Source organism: Phoca vitulina, unplaced genomic scaffold (assembly GCF_004348235.1).
Source record: "Phoca vitulina isolate PV1807 unplaced genomic scaffold, GSC_HSeal_1.0 scaffold9, whole genome shotgun sequence".
In the NCBI taxonomy this organism is placed as follows: domain Eukaryota; kingdom Metazoa; phylum Chordata; class Mammalia; order Carnivora; family Phocidae; genus Phoca; species Phoca vitulina.
The window spans coordinates 33745991-33768422 of record NW_022589712.1 but is presented as its reverse complement, the minus strand read 5'-3'; the positions used below and the strand labels follow the sequence as shown (position 1 = coordinate 33768422).

Here is a 22432-nt window from a genome sequence, read left to right as displayed (position 1 = left end):
GAAGGAGAAAGAGCGCGCGCGTGTGAGTTATACCATGCAATGATTAAAACAAAACAGGCCTCTACCTTTCTTGGCTGAGAAACCTGGCAAGCACATCACTGGCTTTTAGTTCTTCAGTGAGCTGTATTGCCATGGAAACTTTGGAAAGATGGGGAGCTTGCACTCGAATCACTCCCTGAGGAACGTCGGCCTGCAAAGCAATAAGGACACTGGAGCCAAGCCGGTGGCAGCCGCGGCTCAGAACCCCGTACGGCGCGTTATACGGGAAGTGTGCTCAACTACCACGCAGTCTACTCCACTACGTAAAACCCTTAACTACTGCATAATGTAATCTGCTAAATTACCTCAAACCTCAAATATCCTCTTAATGGTGAGAGGGGAACTTTATAATGCCTAGGCAGTAATGCTTAATTATTTTTAAAGATGTAAAGAATGACAGCAATAACCATTACTGCCATATTAAGTGCTGATTTCTGAGGATTATCTACCATAGAGTGCTTCTTCATGTAGCAATTTATGAAATTGAATCAGAAGTTACTTTGTGTGCGACTGCAGTGTATGCATTTTAAAAATCTGCCTGTGCATGGACCAAATTTCACGGAAATTTTTGTTCCTGAGCGTCTTTGTAAAAAAATGAAACATACTTTTCTATACATCTGTACTGCATCTGCTTCTCACTTGGCTAAGAAGCTTATACTGTGACCACACGCTTGGGACTTCAGATGACCAATTCTAAATCCTTTGCCTATAGATGTTAAGAACTGTTGATATATTTGGTGAGATGTCAGTGAAAGATTTTAAGGACTGTAATATCAAAATATCAGCTATGACACTCAAAATATTAGGCTTAATTAATTCCTAATCATTCACCACAGTAAATAGTGATTTATTATTTACAATGATATGTCACGAACAGACCTTAGGACAAACAGCATGCACAAATTATGTTTAAAGATAATGCTTTAAATACTACAAAACCCTGTTTCATTAAACTGAAATTTACTAAGCACTGACTGAGTACCAAGCATCGTGCTAGGTCTACTTACCTAGGAGATAAGACACAAGTCTTTTAGTACACAGTATTTTTTGTGCTCACAATATCGTTTTTCGTATGTGCTTTTATCCCCCACCCCAACATAAAGCACGGATATACCATGAATGGAATTAATGTGATTTCTTTCAAAGTTCAATAAAAATAACATGGCTTTAGAATCAGGCCACGTCAAGATGTAGGTGCCTCCAAAAGATTTACACTTGCTTCTCAGTAACCTGTGAAATGTAGTGTGAAAATAACAAAGAAAAGCAGTGATACTCATAGAAGGCCATACGAGGAAGTGTGGGATTGTGTAAGACCATGACTTTGCTCCCCAAAGGGCTGCAAGCACCTGTTAACACCTGGGGAGACATGGCAGAGGGCCTCACGCCAACATGTGAGACTCTGCTGCCCTCACCTGAGCACTCAGGGAAGGGCCAGGGAGCACTCCCTCCAGCCAAAGACAGACAATGCATCCAGGGCTGCCCACTCGCCATCCTGCTGGAAGAGGGACCATGTTCCTAGTGTCCTTCAACTTCTCTTCCTGGGGGTAATGTGCTCAATCCCATCCCTGAAGGACGTCCCAATGCCAACCCATTCCCAGACCCCTCAACGCTTGCTTCCCTCCCACCCAGCCTGGCCCCTGGGCTCAGTTTGTTGACTTTCAATTTCTGGGGCATATATTTTGGTCCGATAACTTAGTCTAGTCTCTCACCTCTGCCTCTCCCCTAGAATGCAAATCTAAGTTACCTTTTTAGTGGATTCTGTGACAATTTATTTTCATTTTTAACACTGGAAAATGAGCTGCTTCGTATGATGGATGGGGCATTTTATATGGCAGTGTGCCCTTTTTTTCTTTCCCAGCAGATATTAAATCAATGGTGTATCTTCTAACTCAGGGATTATGCTACACGCCCTGTTCCCCTGGGTTTCATCACTAGCCTATATCCCACTGTGGTCATTCTACCTGCTGGCCCGGCCTCACCTATCTGTCTCCTCATAGGAGGTGGAAAACAATAAGCTGGCAGACAACACGAATGTTGGGAGTAAAACTGTAACAGCAACAGTTGCAGCACAGAGCCTGTGTCCGTAAAACCCAAATCCACCTTGTCCCCTCAACTAAGAAACAATTATTGGTATTGTGGCTTCTCTTGGTCTATTATGATTATATTATGGAGGGCCCTGAATGGCAGGCTAGGGTTTGCAGACACCCAAATGCTTTATGCTCATTTAAGAAAGTTAGGAAATCTGCTCAAGTCATAGTGCCAGATATCCTTACATACAGGTTTTCTTGGGCAAAAAGTAATAGTGACAAAAACTGTCCCCATAATTACATCTTATCCAACCCTAAAATATCAGAAAGGCAGGCAAATCTATGCTGACATTTACGGTGAAGTAAGATAATGATAGTTAAGATTTTACATATAGAAGGTCCACAAGAAATGAGTTACAAAAGCAAAATGATCCAGAAAAATAATACACTGCCAGAGAGTTCAGGGATATGATAACCTTTGCTCCCTGCCTTTTCCCCCACTATTCCTGTGGTACATTCTATTGTTTGGATTAAAAAGGCCAACCAAAATTTGCTACAAACACCCAAGCTTTCCTATCTTTATGTGTGTTCTACTCCTCTTCTGTAATCTCTTCTAGTAACATTTCAAGGCCCAACTCAAATACATCAAACTCCATAGAACCTTCCATGATCCACAATCAAAAAGAATCTCTTCCTTCCATTGAAACTCTTTTATGATGGGATTCTAACATATGACACCTGCATTCTAGTTACACACCACATAGTTGAGTCATAGCTGGAGCCAGCTAGCAAATATTTATTGATCAGATGAATCACTCAAAAGTATTTCCAAGAATGCTATGCTAACATTTTAGTTATTTCTCTAGAATAAAATAACATATGCCAACATGTATTTCCTAAAGAGCAAAAAGGCCATCTTAGGAACATTTTCTAAAAGAAACAAGTTGCCTCCATCTATGGCATGGTTATTTCCTCTACTACTGAGAGAAGAGAGGACGGAAGGAATTAAAGGTGTTACGAGAAATACTTCAGTCACTTACTCCTGCAGGGAGACACCAGCATTTGCATGCACCTGCTTGAGGATGCACCCGCTCGTCCCACAAGACCCCTCACGAACAACTGAAGGCCTCTAAAACTGTGGCCATGGTCTACACCTTCTATGTGAGTTCAGAGATCGTGCTCTCGAGAGTACAACCATGCTTCTTTATAAAACACCGCACTGAGGTCAGTGTAAGTGTTGGGGGTTACACCCAAGCGCAGCCCACATGACACAGGAATCCAGTCTCTCTGACAGAGTTTGGAAAAAGGAGGTTCAGGGACTAGCTTCTGAGGACACTTGAGAGTTCTCATGTGTATGTGAAATGTCAGGTAATCGCCGTGTTGTGGCTCTTGCCAGCGGATGGGGAGCGGCATGGGGTCAGGTTCCTTCTGGCTGTGAAACTACACTTTCTCACGCCCTCCCCTTGGTGAGCAGGTGAAGCCAGGCCAGTTCTGGCTCAGCTTTCGCCCCTTCCCGAACCACTGACTATACTATTTTGACTCCTTTTGCAGAGATCTGGGGTATCAGTGCCTGTGGAACCCTTTTCTCTGGGCCAATGGACACAGCCCTCTCCTGGGCTGACTGGCCACGCTCCTTGACAACTCAGGAGACTGTTCTAGCGGGGAGGGTGTGGGTGCGTGTATGTGTGTGTATGTGGGTCTGCACGAGTGTATAGGACAGGAACAATTCTTAAGTGTTCATTTATGTAGTAAGACATCCCATCCAAATTCTCACAATAATACATACATAGAAGAGTCTGATTCACTTTGGATCTGCCATGCCCTTCACTTTTGGAGTAGAAATGCGCCCAACTGGTAGATATAATGATTAAAGATGGAGAGTTTAGAAGTTGTTTCTGGAAACTTTTTTTCCGCATGTCTTGACAAGGGTGGCCAAATGCTATTTGCTAAAGACGATAAATAATAAATGATGCCAAAGCTCTAGTTTAAATGGTGTATGACAACTCCTATTAAGCTCCAGAATCATGCTGTATCAAATACTCAAGCTATTAGTACACTAATTACATTGAGCTGCCAAGCTTTGAACAGACACAACATGCCTGATCATTAAGCCAGTCTGTTCTTAACTTGAGCCATAGTAATGACTGAATCTGTGAATAGTATCATCTTTGTAACCTTCCTTTTTCACATTTTTTTTTTTTTTTTGTCTTAACAGCTGTGACTCTGTCTCTTATTTTTTTTATGTGTTTATTTTTGGTGTGCTGGTGAGCTCAAGTTATGTGATATACAGCAAGACTGGAGAAGAGCAGTATTTCACTAAGACACCATCAAAATTTAGTCACAAAGGATTTTACAACTTACAAAATAATAATTTCTTATGCATACAAAAACTTATAATGCAGAAAATAATCTCATATGGTCCTCACATGTTTTATATACTGAACTAAAGTATATTTTTAAAAACAAGACTTTATTTCTTTTTATTATTTGGTTAAATAGAAAATTTTAGTATTTCTTCGAAACATGTAGATAAACACCACATTGCTCATATTTTTGCATTCTAGATTAGAAATTCAATGTCAGACCTTTAAAAGAGATATTAATTTCTTCTTTTATTCATTAAAAGCTAAGTTAAATGTAAAGCTGACATTTTTAATGCTACAGAAAAATCTTTTATCTTCAAAAGGGCCAATTGGAAATACAACTTTCCTAAGAAAAAGAATATAACACATATTTTAGGAAATTAAACAAGGACATTTTAGCAAGGTATCTTGAACAAAAATGGCATCACCTTAGTCTGATTGGAAGTGGAAATATCAGAGGCATTCTCTGCTATCTTGAACTGCCTAAGTCCTGACTATAATCAGCTCTTTATCATCCAAATGCTTAAACTTTTATCCATCTCAGATTCAAAGACTTTTAAAGAAGAACCTGAAATAACTTCTATAGTAATATGCATTTAATTTACAATGAAATTAAGTTCTGATATTTTTCTCTTTTAATTGGTATTTTTTATGCACTATAAAAAAAATCACAGAACATCTTAAAAAGAAACAAGATTTTGTGCTTGATACTATAATTTGATTTTCCATGTGAGTCCCCAAGTAGATCCAGACACTGTTTCCAGACCTAAAGCAGATGCTTTAAACAATACCTGCAATGATGCTCTGGGTCAGAGTTGTTAAATGAAACCAGAGATGGAATTTAAACAGAGTTGTGACCAAAGACATGCAGCCCTGGCTATAAACAACCCAGAATCTACACCGCAACTGCTGCCAACTCTGGGATTCTTCTGGAGAAGAATGGCAGAGAGTGGCAGCAATAGATTTCTTTTCCATGCACAAAGCCCTAAATGTTAAAATGTTACAAGATCATCTTGACCTCTTAGCAAGTCATGTAAGCTCTCTAAAAATTGAGTTCCTCAACTGTAAATTAAGGGTGTGACATGAGATCATCCTGAGTTAAACCACAGAGGGAACACAGGGAACACGCCCTCTACAAATAAGGGAAGATTGGAGGAGCTTGGCTTATTTCGCAAAATCTCTTTCTCATAAAGGTACAGCTTCCCAGGGCGCCTGGGTGATACAATCAGTTGAGCTTCCAGCTCTTGGTTTTGGCTCAGGTCATGATCTTGATCTCGTGGTGGTGAGATCGAGCCCTGCATCCTGTTCTGCGCTGGGCATGGAGTCTGCTTGGGATTCTCTCTCCCTCTCCCTCTGCCCCTCCTGCTCATGCACTCTCTCTCTCTCTCTCTAATAAATGAATCTTAAAAAACAAATGCACAGCTTCCCTTTACTTTGAAAGGTGAGCCAGAATGATGGTAGAAAAATCATACCGATCAAAGTCCACAATGGACTTGAAACCGGTATGATTCAGCAATTCATAACCAGATGCTCATCAAAGCTACCCTCGACCCTTATTAGGCAGAGATGCGATTTGAGGTAAGTATGGGCGAAATGATGGTAAGTCTGTGATTTTCTTAAAAATACTGAAAGGATGGGCGCCTGGGTGGCTCAGTCATTAAGCGTCTGCCTTCAGCTCAGGTCATGATCCCGGGGTCCTGGGATCGAGCCCCACATTGGGCTCCCTGCTCAGCGGGAAGCCTGCTTCTCCCTCTCCCACTCCCCCTGCTTGTGTTCCCTCTCTCGCTGTGTCTCTCTGTCAAATAAATAAATAAAATTAAAAAAAAAAATACCGAAAGGAAACAAGGTGTGGGAGACAGAACAAGATTAGAAAAACAGGTTTGATCATTGGTGAGGGGTTTATGGGGTTCATATACTACTCTGTTTTCATGTATAGGTGAGAAAAATTCCATAATACAATTAAATATATGTTTACACACACATACATACCAAATGGGGGGGAAAAGTCATACTTACAGTTTTTATACAATACACATACCGAGCTCCAGCTCTGAGAGATTCTGACTCTGGGTCCAGGGAGTGGCCCAGTCATGTTTTATAAAAAATACTACTACAGGGCGCCTGGGCGGCTCAGTCATTAAGCATCTGCCTTCAGTTCAGGTCATGATCCCAGCGTCCTCGGATCGAGTCCTGCATCGGGCTCCCTGCTCCGCGGGAAGCCTGCTTCTCCCTCTCCTACTCCCCCTGCTTGTGTTCCCTCTCTCGCTGTGTCTCTCTGTCAAATAAATAAAATCTTAAAAAAAAAAAAAAACTACTACTACAGATAACCCTATTGCATACTTTGGATGAGATAGCATCAATCTGGTCTTACCCCTCATTTTATAGAGGAAAGTAAGGCCCAGAGAGATAAAATGATTTGTCATTAAGGGCTCGTTGATGGCAGAGCTAGAACTATATCCTCAAGCCACATGACTTCTGGTGTGTGATGTGGTGTGTATGTGTTTGTGTGTGTGTGTGTGTGCGCATGTGTAATATCAATCCCACCGCAAGTTGAAGGCTATCACAAAATGGTTATTTTTATGGTCTACAATTTTGTTGTTTTCACCAAGTGTTTCCTCCCGCTGCAACTGATGTGTCTTTAGTACTCAAGAAATTCACATTTGTATCAAACAATTAATATGCTGTAGTCATTAAAAACATTTGTCTTATTAAGTAGATTGTGTCCCTTACAACCTGGTTCAAACTATTAATTTATCTAGTCAATCATGTCTCAATAGCTTGAATCCTGATTATATATAGTTATCATTAATAGCATACAGAATGCTTTAAAAAATATTACCTTGATGAATTTTCACGATCTACAGTCTGTCTTTCCCTCTTCAATGCCTGCCAATCTGGCTTTTTCCATCAATAGTTACTGACAATGCTTTTGAGAAAGTCAGAAGTGACCTTCCAAATGCCAAATTCACTGGACCTCTGTCCAGTGTTAACCTTACTCAACCTCTCTCTAGCATGGGGTACTACTAACCAAGCTCATTTACCAACCTCGTCTCCCTCCCTGGGCTTCTAAGATGCTATAATCTTTCATTTCCTCTGACTTCCTATTATTTCTTGGCCTCTTTTACCAGCTCCTCTCCCATGGCCCACAACTAAAATATTGGTGTCTTTGGCTTCAAGGGAAATCTCTATGCGAGTCCCAAAAGCACACCTCCAGCTCTGGCTGCCTTCTGAGCTTCAGGCCCATGTAGCCAAAGTACTTTCACACAAGCAAGTCAACTACAAATGTCAAAAACTGACTACCTCATCAAAGGCTGTTCCTTTTCCTTAATGGTTTCTCTCAATGATAAAATCACCCAAGGTAAAATCAGCGAGTCATTCTAGATTTCTCCTCATTCAACATTCCTCATATCCAATTAGTTTCCACATCTTGTGAGTCCTCCTGGTTCGCATTTAACATTTCCCTCCATTCCCATTGCTGGGTCTTGGCATGGCCCAGGACTGTGTTAAAAGCTATCTATTAAACCCATGTTAATAATGACAGTAATACATGTTCATTGTATTACTACTACACATTAACCCAGGACTGGGGTACATATCCTTCTCAGAGTTTTTCTGTGCCCTATAAGGAAATAGAGGATAAGAGTAAAGTGACCCAGATTTGGTTTCAAATTCCAGCCCCCCCCTTCCTATCTAGATAACCTTCAGTAAGTTATTTAAGATTGCTGATCCTCACTTTCCTCATCTATAAAAAATGAGACAATAATACCATATACTTCAATTAAACTCCTGTAAATATTAAATGAGATGATGTTTACAAAATGTTTAGCACCATGCCTGACCTCATGATAATTATTACCCCTTAGAAATATGGCAATATTCACTAATTTGTAACCTTTCTTTAACATATTAGGAACATCTTCCAATGTCAATATATACACTTGTATTTTCATGATATTTCACTACATAAATATGCTATAACATATGTACCCGATTGTATCCTTTTAGACTATTTCTAATTCTGGCCAGTATATAGAATATGGCAATGAACTTAAGCATAACTCTTTGCATGTTCATCTTATTACTCCCTTTGAAGGAATTTCTGAATACAAGGAGCATGGTTTTCAGGCCTTTACCACATGCTAACTGCTCTCCAGAGGGATTCTACCAATTTATGTACTCCCATCAGCAATGAAATTAGCTGGCATCTTCTCCTATGTAACCTCTTATTTTTCACTGCTCCAAACTTTCCTTCTTCTGACATCACAGCAATGATTTTAAAATGCAAATATAGGGATGCCTGGGTGGCTCAGTTGGTTAAGCGCCTGCCTTCGGCTCACATCATGATCCCAGGGTCCTGGGATTGAGTCCTGCATCAGGCTCCTTGCTCAGCAGGGAGCCTCCTTCTCCCTCTGCCTGCCGCTCCCCCTGCTGCGCCCTCGCTCACTCTCCTTCTCTCTCTCTGACAAATACATAAATAAAACCTTTAAAAAAAATGCAAAAATAATCCTATAACTCCTGGGGTCAAGACATTCCCCAGAATAGAAGCCTGCTCCCCCCAGAGACCCAGTCTGGCCTTCCTTCTGCCCCTGCTCCACCATGCACCTCAATGGCCTGTATGACCTAATTTTCCCACCAAATACCCTCAAACATCCCTACTTACTTTTCTAACACAAATCTCACACTCAACACACCCTAACTGAAAACTGCGATCTTCCCTGTTGAAGGGGCAATTCCATCCTTCCAGTTTCTTGGGCCAAATACCTTGGAGTCACTTTTTACTTCTTTCTCTTACAACTCATATCATTTCGACTTGAAGGAATTCCAACGGTTCTACCTTCAAAGTCACAGAATTGTCTTGCCTGACCACGTCGCCTCCAGGGCTAATATCCTGGTCTCTCACTTGGATTAAGACATGAACCTCTTCCTCTTATATGGTCTCCCCATCTATACTGGCTCTCCTGTAGTCTATTCTCAACACAATAGTCCGAGGGAACATTTTAAAACATAGATCTTCAAACCTCTGCTCAAATCCTGCAATGACCCCACTCCACTCAGGATAAATTCAAATTCCTAAAGATGGCCTATAAGGCCCTATATAATCTATTGGTCCCATGGTCCCTGTGATCTCATCTCATACCGCCATTCCCCTTGCCAGCTCCAATTGGGTCACAAGCACTCCTTGTTGGTCCTAAAATACCCCAAGCAAGTTTCTGCCAAAAGGCTTTTGACAGACTATTCCATCTGTGCTTCCTGAGAAATACATCCATCTTGGCTCTCTGTCCCTCCTTCACGTCTTCATACAAATAATACCTAGACTACCCAACTGAATATTGCAAGGAGCTCCCTCTCTCAATTCTCTTTTTCTGTGCTATTTTTATTATTTTTAGAGTACTAACTACATACTAACATATTATGTAATTTATTTATTAATTTTTAGTTATAGAATTTAAGCTGCACAAGAACAGCAATATTCACCTATTTTGTTTAATCATGTCTCTCAGGTGCCTAAAACAGTGCCTGGAACATGAGAGCCATACACTAAATAGTTGCTTGGCAAATGAATAAAACATCCCAGGCAGTTTTATGCTCCGCAATCTCATGCTACACATTCAAATGATTTGGGGGGGAAAGTAAGGAAACACAAACTAATAAGACAGAATGGGATTGGGCAGCCAATCACAAAGTAGATGGCCCATGTTCCATCCAACAATGTCGCTGTTGTTCTGTAACTGTTTTCTGTGTACTGTTATTCTCCCTAATAAAATGACAGTACCTTGAACAAAATTCTGGCAAGTGACTAAAATTTTTCAACCAAAACGACAGGGCCAATGAACCGCCATCATGGGTCATTATTACCTAGGGGCTACCACTCTGCCAGGAAACTTCCTCTGCTAGTGAGACCTCCCTATTTAATTTGCTGTCTAAATAACACCTGCGTGTTCTTCACATCTCAGCTCTACTTCCCAGTGAAGCCTCTCTGATGCCCACTTGCTGTTTTGTAGCCCAGGGTACCCCAGGCTCCAGGGTTTACTCCCTGAGTAATAGCTAATACATGATAAAATCCAGGTTTAAATCCCAAGACTTAAAATGACAATATAGCTTCTAACTAGTACAGAGATAATTCTCAAGCCAACTCTCATCTAATAAGCCCAAAGTACAAACTAAAGAAATCCAAGTTAACACAAAGTCTCTGTAAATAACAAAATCATGTCAACATTTCATCTCCAAAACACAACTTTTAAATTATTTTGTCTAAGGTTTTATTATTTAAAATGTACAGCATAAATGTTTCCTCAGATAATGTACCTCAGAGAATCACATTATAAAAGACAGGGCTATAAAGTCACCTAAGTTAATATGAATAAGCAGAGCTACAAAGCAAGATAATATTCACTTATTTATAATGGTTTTAGAGGAAATAAACTGTTCTAAGTTAAACAAAAATGGTATGCCAAAAATCCTTTCTAACCCATGACAATATCAAACCTTTTCTCAAAAATATATAACACTATTTACAATTCCCCTTTATTAAATTTTATGTTCTTAAAGATACTTAAAATGGGCCAAAAATATTTCATGCCAAAAAATATGTTATTTTGTAATGGTGAGAGCCATAATATAGAATATATATCATATATACATGTACATATATATATATATATTTTTTTTTTTTTTACAATTACTATAGCTGTTATAAGGACAAAACCAAAAAAAAAAAAAAAAAAAAAAAAATCACAAGCTGATAATTGCATTTCCACATTATTCCACAAGATGTCAGCATGTAACTGAGTAACCTCAATGGTGGTGCTAGTTGGGGGGGGGCGGTGTCTCCACCATAAAGAGAACAATAGAAACCCTTTCATTTCAGGATCTTAAGTTAGAGCTTTGGTAACTCACTTCATAAATGTGTTTTCATGTATATTTTATCATTTTAAACCGAATTCTTAATATATTCTTACAGCAGTTTGTAAATGCTGATGTTTAGATGTTTCTTTTTTGAAACATTTTATTCTTCTTCATTCCAACATAAATCTCACCAAATTCTTCTAGTGATCTAATGAAGAACTATTTCCGTACCTACTGAAACCCAGGAAGGATCCTAGGCATAACCAACCATTGACCTATATGTTTATCTTAGTTATTTTTCCCCCTTTTACAGATGAGAAAACTGAAGAAAAAAGATCAGTGGTTCACACAGGGACTCTTTGCTGTGTGGAGATTACACATTCAGTGGGCAACTAGTCTCCAGAGTCCTTTGTGCGTGTGTGTGTGGGTGGGTGTGTGTTGAGACATTCTGGTCTTGTTATTTTCCTTTGTTCCCCATTAACAGCTCATATGCTGAGTCACCAACACCTGAGCAACTGTTAATACAGATCATTAGTAGGAGCACAGTTACCCTTATTGAGGCCTTTAACTTAATAATTAGTACCAGGGCCCAGTAAGTGTGTAGAAAGTCCCTACTACTGCAGAAACATACGAAACTCTTTCTCGCGCGTGTGATAGTAAAAATACTGAAATCTGCATAAATACGTATCTTCACGTTTTTCTTACATCGCTTGTACTCTTATCTTGCTTTTCATATTTTTCTCGGTCATAAGCCATTTTCTTCAGCAATTTCTTCATGGCTTTTTTATCTTTTTTATGATTTTCAGTATTTTGCTTCCTCACTTGGTTGACAATAAACTTGGGAATCTACAGAGAAATAAAATTAAGTTTGGGGAGGAAAAAGAAGTGGCACCATTTTGAACTATGGAAATAATGATCTTTATGTTTTAAATGTGGAGGGAAGTAAAGGTTTTGTCCATTTCATAAGACTATGCTATTTTACATGCACTATTCATTAAATATGCAAAAAAAATACATCGTATTATTCATTCACCATGAGTACAGAGCATGCACATGAAGTAATTTACCTCCCATTGTGTAAGTGAGGTTCAAAAAGAGGCTTGGTAAAGTTCAAGGACATAGTGGCCATCTTCTATGCCTTATATGCCAAGATTAGGGACTGCCTGGGGTGACTGGCATGAGGGGCCACCACCTTGACAGGTGGTCCCTTTAGAAGCCACCTGTCAACAATCTAGCCTTTAGCTAACCTGCAGTCCCTTCTGATAACCAGCTAGCCTCACCTCAAACAACAAAGAAAAACTCACCAATCAATAAAAGCTGACGGGGATCTAGCAATAACCTAGGAAAAACTGATCCTCAGAAATTACATAAGCAAAAATAAAATATTTTAGAAGTTACCAAATTGAAACAATGAAATAATGCTGGTATTTTAAGAATTGAGATTTAATAAGTGGACATTAATTTTTTAATTTTAATTCCAGTGTAGTTAACTTACAGTGTTATATTAGTTTCAGGTGTATGGACATTATTTTTTTTTAATTGCACTTGAAATCACCTCTTTGGTTCGCTTTTTATAGAAAATCTAACCTTTCTAAAAAGACTTTAGAAGCTAGATATCACCACTCATTAACAGAGCTTAAAAATATATACTTACTGTCCACAGAAGTTGCTGATACTTAATCAATAAGTGCATGATATTAGCTGTCCCAGCTGCCATTACAAATTCTCGCTGTTCGCTGGACTTCAAACCCAACGTGTGACACATGAAGAGATTCGGGGCCATGACCATTGCTACATTCATGGTTGTCATCTTATTTTTCTCTCTATTGTCTATTACTCTTTGGAGAAATTCAAGCAGGGCCTGAAACAGAAATGACTCTGAGATTTGTGTTTTCATGAAGGTAAGAGATTAAAGCACTGTCCCGTATGGGATTTTTACTTAGTTAAAAACAAATAAGTTGTGAATAACCACAGTCGGCTAGCTACCTTCAATGGGCCTTGCCATCAAAGCTTCTCCATTTGGTTAGCACCCTGAGGTGGTGCTTTGTTCTGTGAAGGGCTATGGCACAGGGGAATGAAGCAGACAGGACACACATCTGAACTCGGCAGAGGGGAGAGGAATGGAGAAGCATCAGACATAGAGCCTACCGGAGCCACAGAGCACCGAAAAGCAGTTTCAAATATCCTACAAATACTCCCTTGCTTCAGGAAGTGCTTCACTTTTATCTTTAGGAGTTTTTAAAACAATCCCCCTTAGAAAGGCTCATTTAACCTCAGTTTCATTTGCTTTAAGGTACTCAATAGCTAGCTGACAAGAATTCTAAAAAAAGAATGGAGACTGTCGTGTGGAGGAAGGGGGGATGAAGAGAGACCAAGAGAAGAGAGTTTTTTAAAAACTGAATGAGCAAATAAAAAGGAACTTTTCACCAGAACAGGCTGGTTTATGCTCCTTTTGATACCACCCAGCTCCCACCTCTATTGCCAACACTCCTGTGTCCTCTGAGCCTGCCCTTCATAACAGCCACAGGTTAACTTATATCACCTTCCTGACAGGACTTAAGGCTTTAAGTTCTTCTTTTGCCTTCTTCCTTGAATTAATTTTGGTCTAGAACACTAACAACGATACAAGTATTCGATGTTCTCTAGGAGTGAGGCATTGTTTTAAGCACATCATAGATATCATCTCACTAATCATTACTCGAGAGAGAGGCTGTACTTATCCCCATTTTACAGATGAGGAAACAAGGTGCGGAGAGTTTAAGGAATGTGCCAGAGATCACAGAGCTAGCAAATGGTGGAGAAGGTCTATCTGACTTTTGTTTCTGAACTCTTAACTACAAAGAGAATCATGTTTTCATATTTAGTTTAAAATCCCAACCTGAAAGAGGTCAAATAAACCATACCGAAGTGGAAAAAGAAACTGTTCATCTCTCACAAGATTTAGGGGGGAAAAAATTCCTGTGTTAACAGGTGGATCTTAAATCAAGTTTAGCTGCTATATAGACTTCAAACATTTGAAACAAACTAAAGGCACAGCCTCAATATCTAACAATAAGATTTATGTATCTAATTTCTGGTACAGCTCTCAGAAAGTTAAACTATAATCCAACCGTAAGGTTATACAGTAACAATACCCGCTCAAATGAGGACAAAAGATTAACTGATGAGGTTTGGGAAAAAAGATTTAATTTTGTTACAGGGACCAGAATAATTATTCAGGGACCAGTGTATCTCTTTCTTTACAAAGCATAAATTATAGAGATTAGGTAATAAACCATTTTAATTGTGGTGCGCATATGCAATAAGATTATTCAAACCATTACTATAATATTAGAATGTGTTTCTGTGTATTTAGATATGAAATTAATAAAAAGTTAGCCTGGCCCTTGCTGAAAGCACTTCATCTTCAGATATATTTTCTCTTTACCTGAAATAGAAGAATTGACCTTTTTTAATTAAAAAAAAAAGTATCAGGGCTCAGTCGGTTAAGTGTCCCACTCTTGATTTCAGCTCAGGGTCGTAAGATTGAGCCCCATGTTGGGCTCCACGAGGGGCATGGAGCCTGCTTAAGATTCTCTCTTTCCCTCTCTCCCTGTGCCCCTCCCCCACCTCTAAAAAGAAGTATCTATCACTAGTCTGGTATTACATAAGTCTTACTGGACCCACTCCCTGAAAACCAGTTTGAGTCCCAGCACAGTTACTTATCTTAGGGTAAACTTTTGACATCTCTGCCCTTTAAAGTCTTCTTACTCATAAAACAGAAATACTAAACTCGCAGCCTGCCAGGATTGAGCAAGACAATTATATAGCTAACTTCCTAAAAAGAAATAAAAATAGATAAACACCAATAATTTTATTAACATGGATCCCCCAATGATATCTTAATGCTGGTCTTCATTATTCCTCCAAGTCAAAAATAGTTACGATCATGATCCAAATATACAATAATCCAAGGTCAAAAAAATCCCGGTCAAGCAGTTTGCCCAGACATCTGTCTCTTTAGGCTTAAAGTAGGACATGGTACTAGTAGAATGTAGTGCCTCCTAACCCTTCGATGTGTTGTAATAATAGTCTACAAAGGTTATACGCGTGATCCCAGTCCTCCAAACAGCAACTGAAAGAGTGGCGCTAGGCTCGTAAAAATTGGAGAAGTTTGCATTAAGCTTCCTAAAATTACCTTGTGGCAGAGTTTTCCTTCACTTTGAACTAAACGTAAATGGTTTATTTTCTCGTACATATGGCATTTCTGTTTCAATGTTTCTATTATTAGAAATCTTGTTTGAAACATTCAAGGCTAGCTAATTAACCTCTTAAATAAAGCTTAATTACTTAATTATTAAGTTTACATTTTTTGCATTTCCCAATTTTTTATTCCAAAAAAAGTATTTCCCTCTTGATTTATAAAACTGTACTCCCAGTAACCTTATATGCAAAAATTAAAGCTTTTCTAAAATTTTAGACAATATCTCTTCAAACAGAATTTTCAAAAGAGTGTGCCTGGGACTCTGAAGGCAAATTCCAAAACTGAGTTGTAGACCAGCCTTGCCCCAATAGAAACCATACTGGAATAAGTGTTTACTCTCACAAATATTTGTACTCCTTTGAATGCAGACATGTTTTAAGTAAATCATGTATCATTCAATGCCTCCCTTATATTATATTGGTCATTCACAGAGCCATCACAGACAGGTTACCTCTACGTGAATAAGAAAAAAGATGGATTAAATTTCTCTTTCAGGGCTCTGTGTCAGGGCACAGCTGACAAGCAGAGTGGAAATCAGTCCCCACGCTGTCCTCTTTCAGCCACAATCTACCCTTACACAGCAACCCTGGTCACACAATGGTTAAATGTAACCCTTCCTGGAGTTGGTCTCTGTCTCCAAAACAACACTTAATGCAGCCTTCTCAGCATGTAACAATCAGTGAAGCACAAGATTTTTTTTTCCTGACTTAGTAAAGGGAATAACTCTTTGGAAGTTCTCCTGTAGAGATGCAGGGATTTTTACTCCAGTAATCCCCGCAAACTCTTTCATCCAGAAAAGTTGAGTATTAACATTCAATTCCATGGGCATGAAAGAACTATCACCTAGTTTCAGTTCAAGGAGTCTTAATAAGGTACAGGAAAAACTTCCAAGATTTAACAACTGGCTTTGTTTTCTTGACATGAAATTTCTTGGCATAATTTTTCATTTTAAACAGAAAGAAATGTAGGGGGTAAAGGGGCAAGGGTTCTACCATTAGATATATAAGTTTTAAAGCAATGGCAAAACTTAAGGTAAATACTCTTTCTAAATTATATTTTAGAAGTTTCCGTTTTCTTTCGTAAGTTTATAACTAAACTTTTACGACTACTCTATAAACTTTTGTTATTAAGAAAATAAATCAACGTGCAGCAATTCACTGATTATTATAAAAGCCTCTGACAATGCTTATAATAAATGGTATTAAATCATATAGACCAAATCACTCTGAAATGATGATGTAAATCAAAAACTCAGGGTAAGCCCTTAGAGAAATAACTAGAATTTGTTTGAGTTGGCCTATCTTTTGGCTAACCAAACATTTCAAAATCATCATCATGACTTATTTCAAACTCTACTGCTTACAACTACAAATATAACATCTTTAGGCAACAGTAGGTTTTATTTGATGAGCCTTACAACTTTCTTTTTAAACATCCATTTTTCAACTTACTATATGCTCATCAAATAAAATTTGGAAAATGCACAAAAAATAAAAAGGAGAAACCAAAGCACCCATGTTTCCATCAAAAAAAAAAAAAAAAATGAACTTCACTCACTGGTTTTGGTAGAAGCGTTACAGCAAAAATTAAACACCTGCTAATACTATTAACATGACTAGCCTAATCCATACACTAATGAAGAGTTAAAAACTTCCACCATCTTTAAAAGTCAGTCTTCTCTTTATAGACTTAACTCTGAACATTTCCATGAAAACATCACATTGTTTTGCCACAAATAACGAGAAATTACTCTGCTGAGTTCTGAGGGATATTTAATGTAAATGAATCCGCTGACCTTAAGTGTGTCTCTGTTTGCATCAGGCAGGAGGATGACAAGAAGGTTCAGAGCCTGTAGTTGTTGCTTCCTGGTTGGAAGATCTGCAGACAGATTAAATAAATCTGAACTCTTTTACCAAACATTTTTTTTTTTTTTTTACTTCCTTTTCATCATTTTGTAAGAAAAAAGTTATCTGGCATAAACATCCCTGTGAAATTTAAGACACAACAACTGAGCAGTGAGCATTCTTGAGAGTGTGTTTGAGAGAGATCAGGGGAAGCAGCTGCCACGTTAGAGCTTCCTCTCAGAATGCTCACTTCCAACTGTGATCATATGATGAGCGGCCTTATGTTTGCAGACACACAACAGTGCTTTAGAAATGATTTTAACTTCTGCGTGATAATTATTCCCCAATGAAGAGACACAGGAAGTCGGCCCTTCCATGGTATGGTGTCAGGGTGCATCTGTAACAGTAAAGGTTGTTTCTTCGCTGGTGAGTGGACAAATTATGTGGTAAGAGTCCATCGATTCCAACAGGAAGATATAAAACGGAGCCTGGAACACAGTAAGTGTTCGATAAATGTCTACGGAATGAACTAGAAAAACAACCAGCAATGATTGAGTCGAAGAGGTACATGATTATCATTGATAGTTATCATTTTTAGTAACCCTTGACCCATAGAGGTAATACTCATGGATAGTTGGAGTCATTCTGGTATTTTGTTCCTCAGGAATCGATTTGTTCTTGAATCCATATCTAAAGAATGTACACAAAACAGCATAACTTAAGCATTATAAGTATTTTAAACACAAGATGATTTCAGTCATGTCTCTCCTAGAAATTCTGAAGAAATGTTATGATATGAGAGGACACATGGGAATCATCTCAATATTATATGCTTTAAGAATAGCCTGGAAAACAATGGAATATTACTCAGAATAGGCCGAAACAATGGAATATTACTCAGTCATAAAGAAAGAAATCTTGCCATTTGCAACAACATGAATGAAACTTGAGGGCATTATACCAAGTAAAATAAGACAGACAAAGACAAATACCATATGATTTCACTTATATGTGGGATCTTAGAAAACAAACAAACAACAAAACAAAAATAAGTTCATAGATACAGAATGACTGGTAGAAACTGGGGTTGGGAGGGGAGTGGACAAATTAGGTGAAGGGCATCAAAAGGTACGAACTTCCAGTTATAAAATAGTTAAGTCATCGGGACGTAATGTACGGCAGGGCAACTACAGTTGGTAACAATATATTGCATATTTGAAAGTTGCTAAGAGAGTAGATCTTAAAAGTTCTCATCACAAGAGAAAAAAATTCTGTAACTGTGTGTGGTAATGGATGTTAACCAGACTTACTGTGATGATCACTTCAATAATATATACAAATACTGAACCATTATGCTGTACATAATGTTGTAGGTCAATTATTATCTCAATTTAAAAAAAAATCAGAATAGCCCAGAATAGTCCTGGTGGACATTGTAGCTCACCATAATCATCAATAGTGGTACCCTTTCCCTCTCAGAGTGTCCCAGCTGGGAAGTTAAAGATATGGTCATTAGAATATGGTGATGGCATTTTTCCTTTTCTAATGGCCGCTAGGACTAAAAGGAGTAATTACACCAGTACATAAACCTTGTAAGACCTTTGTGTTCACTGGAAAAGAATCAAGAACTATTCGAGACATTAATTTGGAGCTTGCCCAAGACCCCAAAATGGCAAAGTAGAAGAAGTCTGTAGCCCTCCTCCAAGGAGGGCAGCCAAATAATTTGTTCCACGTTTCTGCATGACAATTTCAGAACTTAATTTTTCAGGAAATAATCACAGACTCTGCCTCATCTCCTTGTGCATTGATGATAACTGTTAATCCACAGCTTCTCCAGTAAGTGTTGCTTTTAACACTTGGCAAGAAAAATGTATCAGATATTACGTGACTCATTCTATTATACAAGAAATGTGAAGTTCCAAGTTTTAACAAGAAAATATATTGTATGGCTTAATGGGCACGCAATTGGTCTGTACCTGACGAGAACATTCTGTCATCCATTTACTCAGAGATGTATATTTATAAAGGAAAAGGACAACAATGTATGGCATTTGAGCTGCTGTTGACAGAGAGTCAGTACGTCTCTCCGAATATATCCGGTTATTCTTTGTGAGGCAAAGTGTCATTAAAACAATTAATATGGATGGCACCAGCACAAGGGCTGCCTCAAAGAGAGATGGCACTTACTCTGGACGGCTTGAAAGGCTTTGAGATATTCTACACTGAGCAGCGGCTGGGGCAGCTCCCGGATGAAGAGCTTCAGCAGGCTGGCCGCATCATGCTGTTTGACACTTTCCCAATTAAAAGTCCCTTCATAAAACTTTGCTTCCAGTTCTTGGCAAAGATTCTGAAAGGCAGAAGAAAAAAAAAAAAAAAGCTACCAATAAGTGCATTTTTTTTTCCTGCTGAGAGTGTGATCCACTTCCGACTTTCCAAGAGATTCTACTCCTTAGAAAAGAATCTGAAAGTACCAAAGGCTAACACTTCTCTGTCACTCAGAAAAATACTACTCGGCCAAGTGTAATTTACCAGTGACAAATTATAGCCAAGGCCACAGAATTCAAAAACTGTATACATTTTCCTGACTCTGCAACAGACCTTAAGCAGTAAAGGTTTAATCATGAAAAGATTAGTTAAAATAGTCATTCCATGTGGGGGCTTTACTTCTGATACTACAATTTTTCATTCGACTGTAAAAATCATCTGTTAAAAAGTCTCTTGGGGCGCCTGGGTGGCTCAGTCATTGAGCATCTGCCTTCAGCTCAGGTCATGATCTCAGGGTCCTGGGATCGAGCCCTGCATTGGGCTCCCTGCTCGGCGGGGAGCCTGCTTCTCCCTCTTCCACTCCCCCTGCTTGTGTTCCCTCTCTTGCTTGTCTCTCTCTGTCAAATAAATAAATCTTTAAAAAAAAAGAAAAGTCTCTTAAATTATTTAGAAGTACATTACATAACAAAAGACATAATCAATCTCTGGGCCTCAAACAGGAGGCTACCTCTGATTAGTCACCTCTGGGAAATGGAGAACCACATTCTACAGCAAATGAGGCCTGAAGAGACATCAATACACCTGTCTCAGGTGCACGAGCCCTAAGTGGCACGGCCGACCTGCCGCCAACTGCAGAGAACAGTGTGAGTCCGTGCAGATTTAGAAATACCTAGTTCGTTTACCTCGAGGAATCCATGAGATTTGCCAGACAAATTATCAGTAATCAATTTAGTTTCATAATTACTATTTTATACAGGACTTTTCACTGTGGCATAAATCCTATTAGGTTAGAAATCCTTCCAAGTTTCTGTCACTTCCTTGATTATTTTAAACTGTTCTCCCAAAGACTGTTCTTCGTTTTTCTTGTGGGGTGAATTTATTACACTTTCTCTTTCCTACACAACTCCATCCTCTCCTCCAGTTATTCCTGTAATTGGTGAAATACATAAAGGTGAGCCTAGAAATGGCGGGGGGGGGGGGGGGAGGGGAGAGAGAGGTGGAGGGAGAGAGGAATGAAAGGGAGAAGGAGTGAGGAGGAGGGAGAAAGAGGAGACAGGAGAGGGAGAGGGAAAAAGGGAGAGAGGGAGGGAGGGGGAAAAGGAGGGGAAGGGGGAGGAAGGAGAGAGAAGAGTACAAAAAATTTGGTGTATAGGGGAGAAAGATAACCAAAAATTTTGCATATTATCTTTAAATTATTTATAATGGACCAGCTGCTGCATAATTTGGGATGTGACAAAACAGGCTGGGTTGAAGAGTTGAGCCAACGGAATCCACTTAACCGACCTTCTTAGAAATCACATTTAGTTGAACTTACGCTTCTGTCAGCTATCCAGTCAAAAACATAAAATACACATTCTGCTCACCACTGTGTAGTGAAGTAAACGTGTTTATGACTCTTAGGAGTCAGGCCTCACAGTCAGCTCATTAGTGCCGTGACCAAGGGACTGAGAAGGGGTCTTCTTGCGCATGGGGTAATATGAAGTCACGTGACCTGTTTCTGAGGGATTCGCTGTCTGTAAGAGAATGTGCCTCTCAACAGAACTTATCTCAGAATCACACACACAATGCCCATGTTTGACTGTTGGTAAGATCGCCCTAAATGTTAGCAAATGGAGCGAGACAATGGCAGCTTATCCAACTTACACAGGCCCCAGAAGGGTTTTGGGGACCTCTGTGAACCGGACACCAAACCCAGGGGACACAAGCTGAATGAAATTTGGGAGCAGGGTATATCAGGTTACTCGAATCCGATTAAACGGAGATCGCTCTACGCAGTAAGAGCCAAGTAGGCCGAAACTAGCATCCCACATCGAGGAAGCTTATCAGCATAAGCAGGTGATGTAAACAGTGCAATGTCTGAAGAGTAATTCCAATCCTGGCAGCCCCGCGGCCACAGTCACAGGCGAGGAGCACGTGCGCCCACCAACACTCAGTTCTCCCTGATCCAGCTCTAAAAACGTCCTATAGAATAGGTCTTAAGGAAATGAGCAGAAAAGGTCTCCTCGACCTACCCTTTTTTCGCTTGGATTTGCAAATTCAGGAAGACAATAGATTGGATGTGGGCAATGATTTGTGCCACCTCAGTTGAGAGCTAATGCTGAATGTAGAGGCTTGGGAGGCTGTTCACGGCTGCTAACCACTCTTCCTAGATATGTTTTCCAGATAGAGCTACGATTCCAAGCATGAGGTCCCTGAAACATGCAAATCCCCTGGGACACTTATGCATTATGCATCATCTGTAGGGTAACTCTGCCTTCGCCATGCATTTACTGGATGCTGTATTCCCCAGAGCAGGAGCTGGGTGACAGGGGGAAAGGAGGAGGATGCACAGCGTCCCAAGATAGTGGGAAGAAAACGCCAGCTTGCCAGAAGAGGTGGCGGGGGCGGGGAGAAAGGGCAGTCTGGGAATCACCTTGCCCCTTTCACAAGCCAGACTCAGGCTGCGCTGCATCGGGTGAGACAGGAACCGCGAAGGTCAGGGAAGGAGCTGAGGCAGAGTCTTGTTTGGTCAGCCCCATGAACCGGTGTATGGGGACTAGGTCACATCTCATTTGGTCAGCCCCATGAACCGGTGTATGGGGACTA

The 22432-nt window shown here is 39.6% G+C and overlaps 1 protein-coding gene across 3 annotated transcripts in view; it reads right to left on the bottom strand.

The window, feature by feature from the left end:
• Positions 1-22432, bottom strand: part of ARHGAP18 (Rho GTPase activating protein 18) — a 190710-nt gene that overhangs the window by 6373 nt on the left and 161905 nt on the right. For 2 of the 3 annotated variants that reach the window (XM_032407890.1, XM_032407889.1), the window contains exons 9-13: positions 19550-19709; positions 17314-17396; positions 12930-13136; positions 11981-12121; positions 66-190 (exon numbers count right to left, since the gene is read on the bottom strand). In XM_032407890.1, coding sequence (XP_032263781.1) covers positions 66-190; positions 11981-12121; positions 12930-13136; positions 17314-17396; positions 19550-19709 — 716 coding nt within the window. The remainder of the gene's footprint in view (positions 1-65; positions 191-11980; positions 12122-12929; positions 13137-17313; positions 17397-19549; positions 19710-22432) is intronic. The other variant, XM_032407891.1, reaches the window with a different exon arrangement.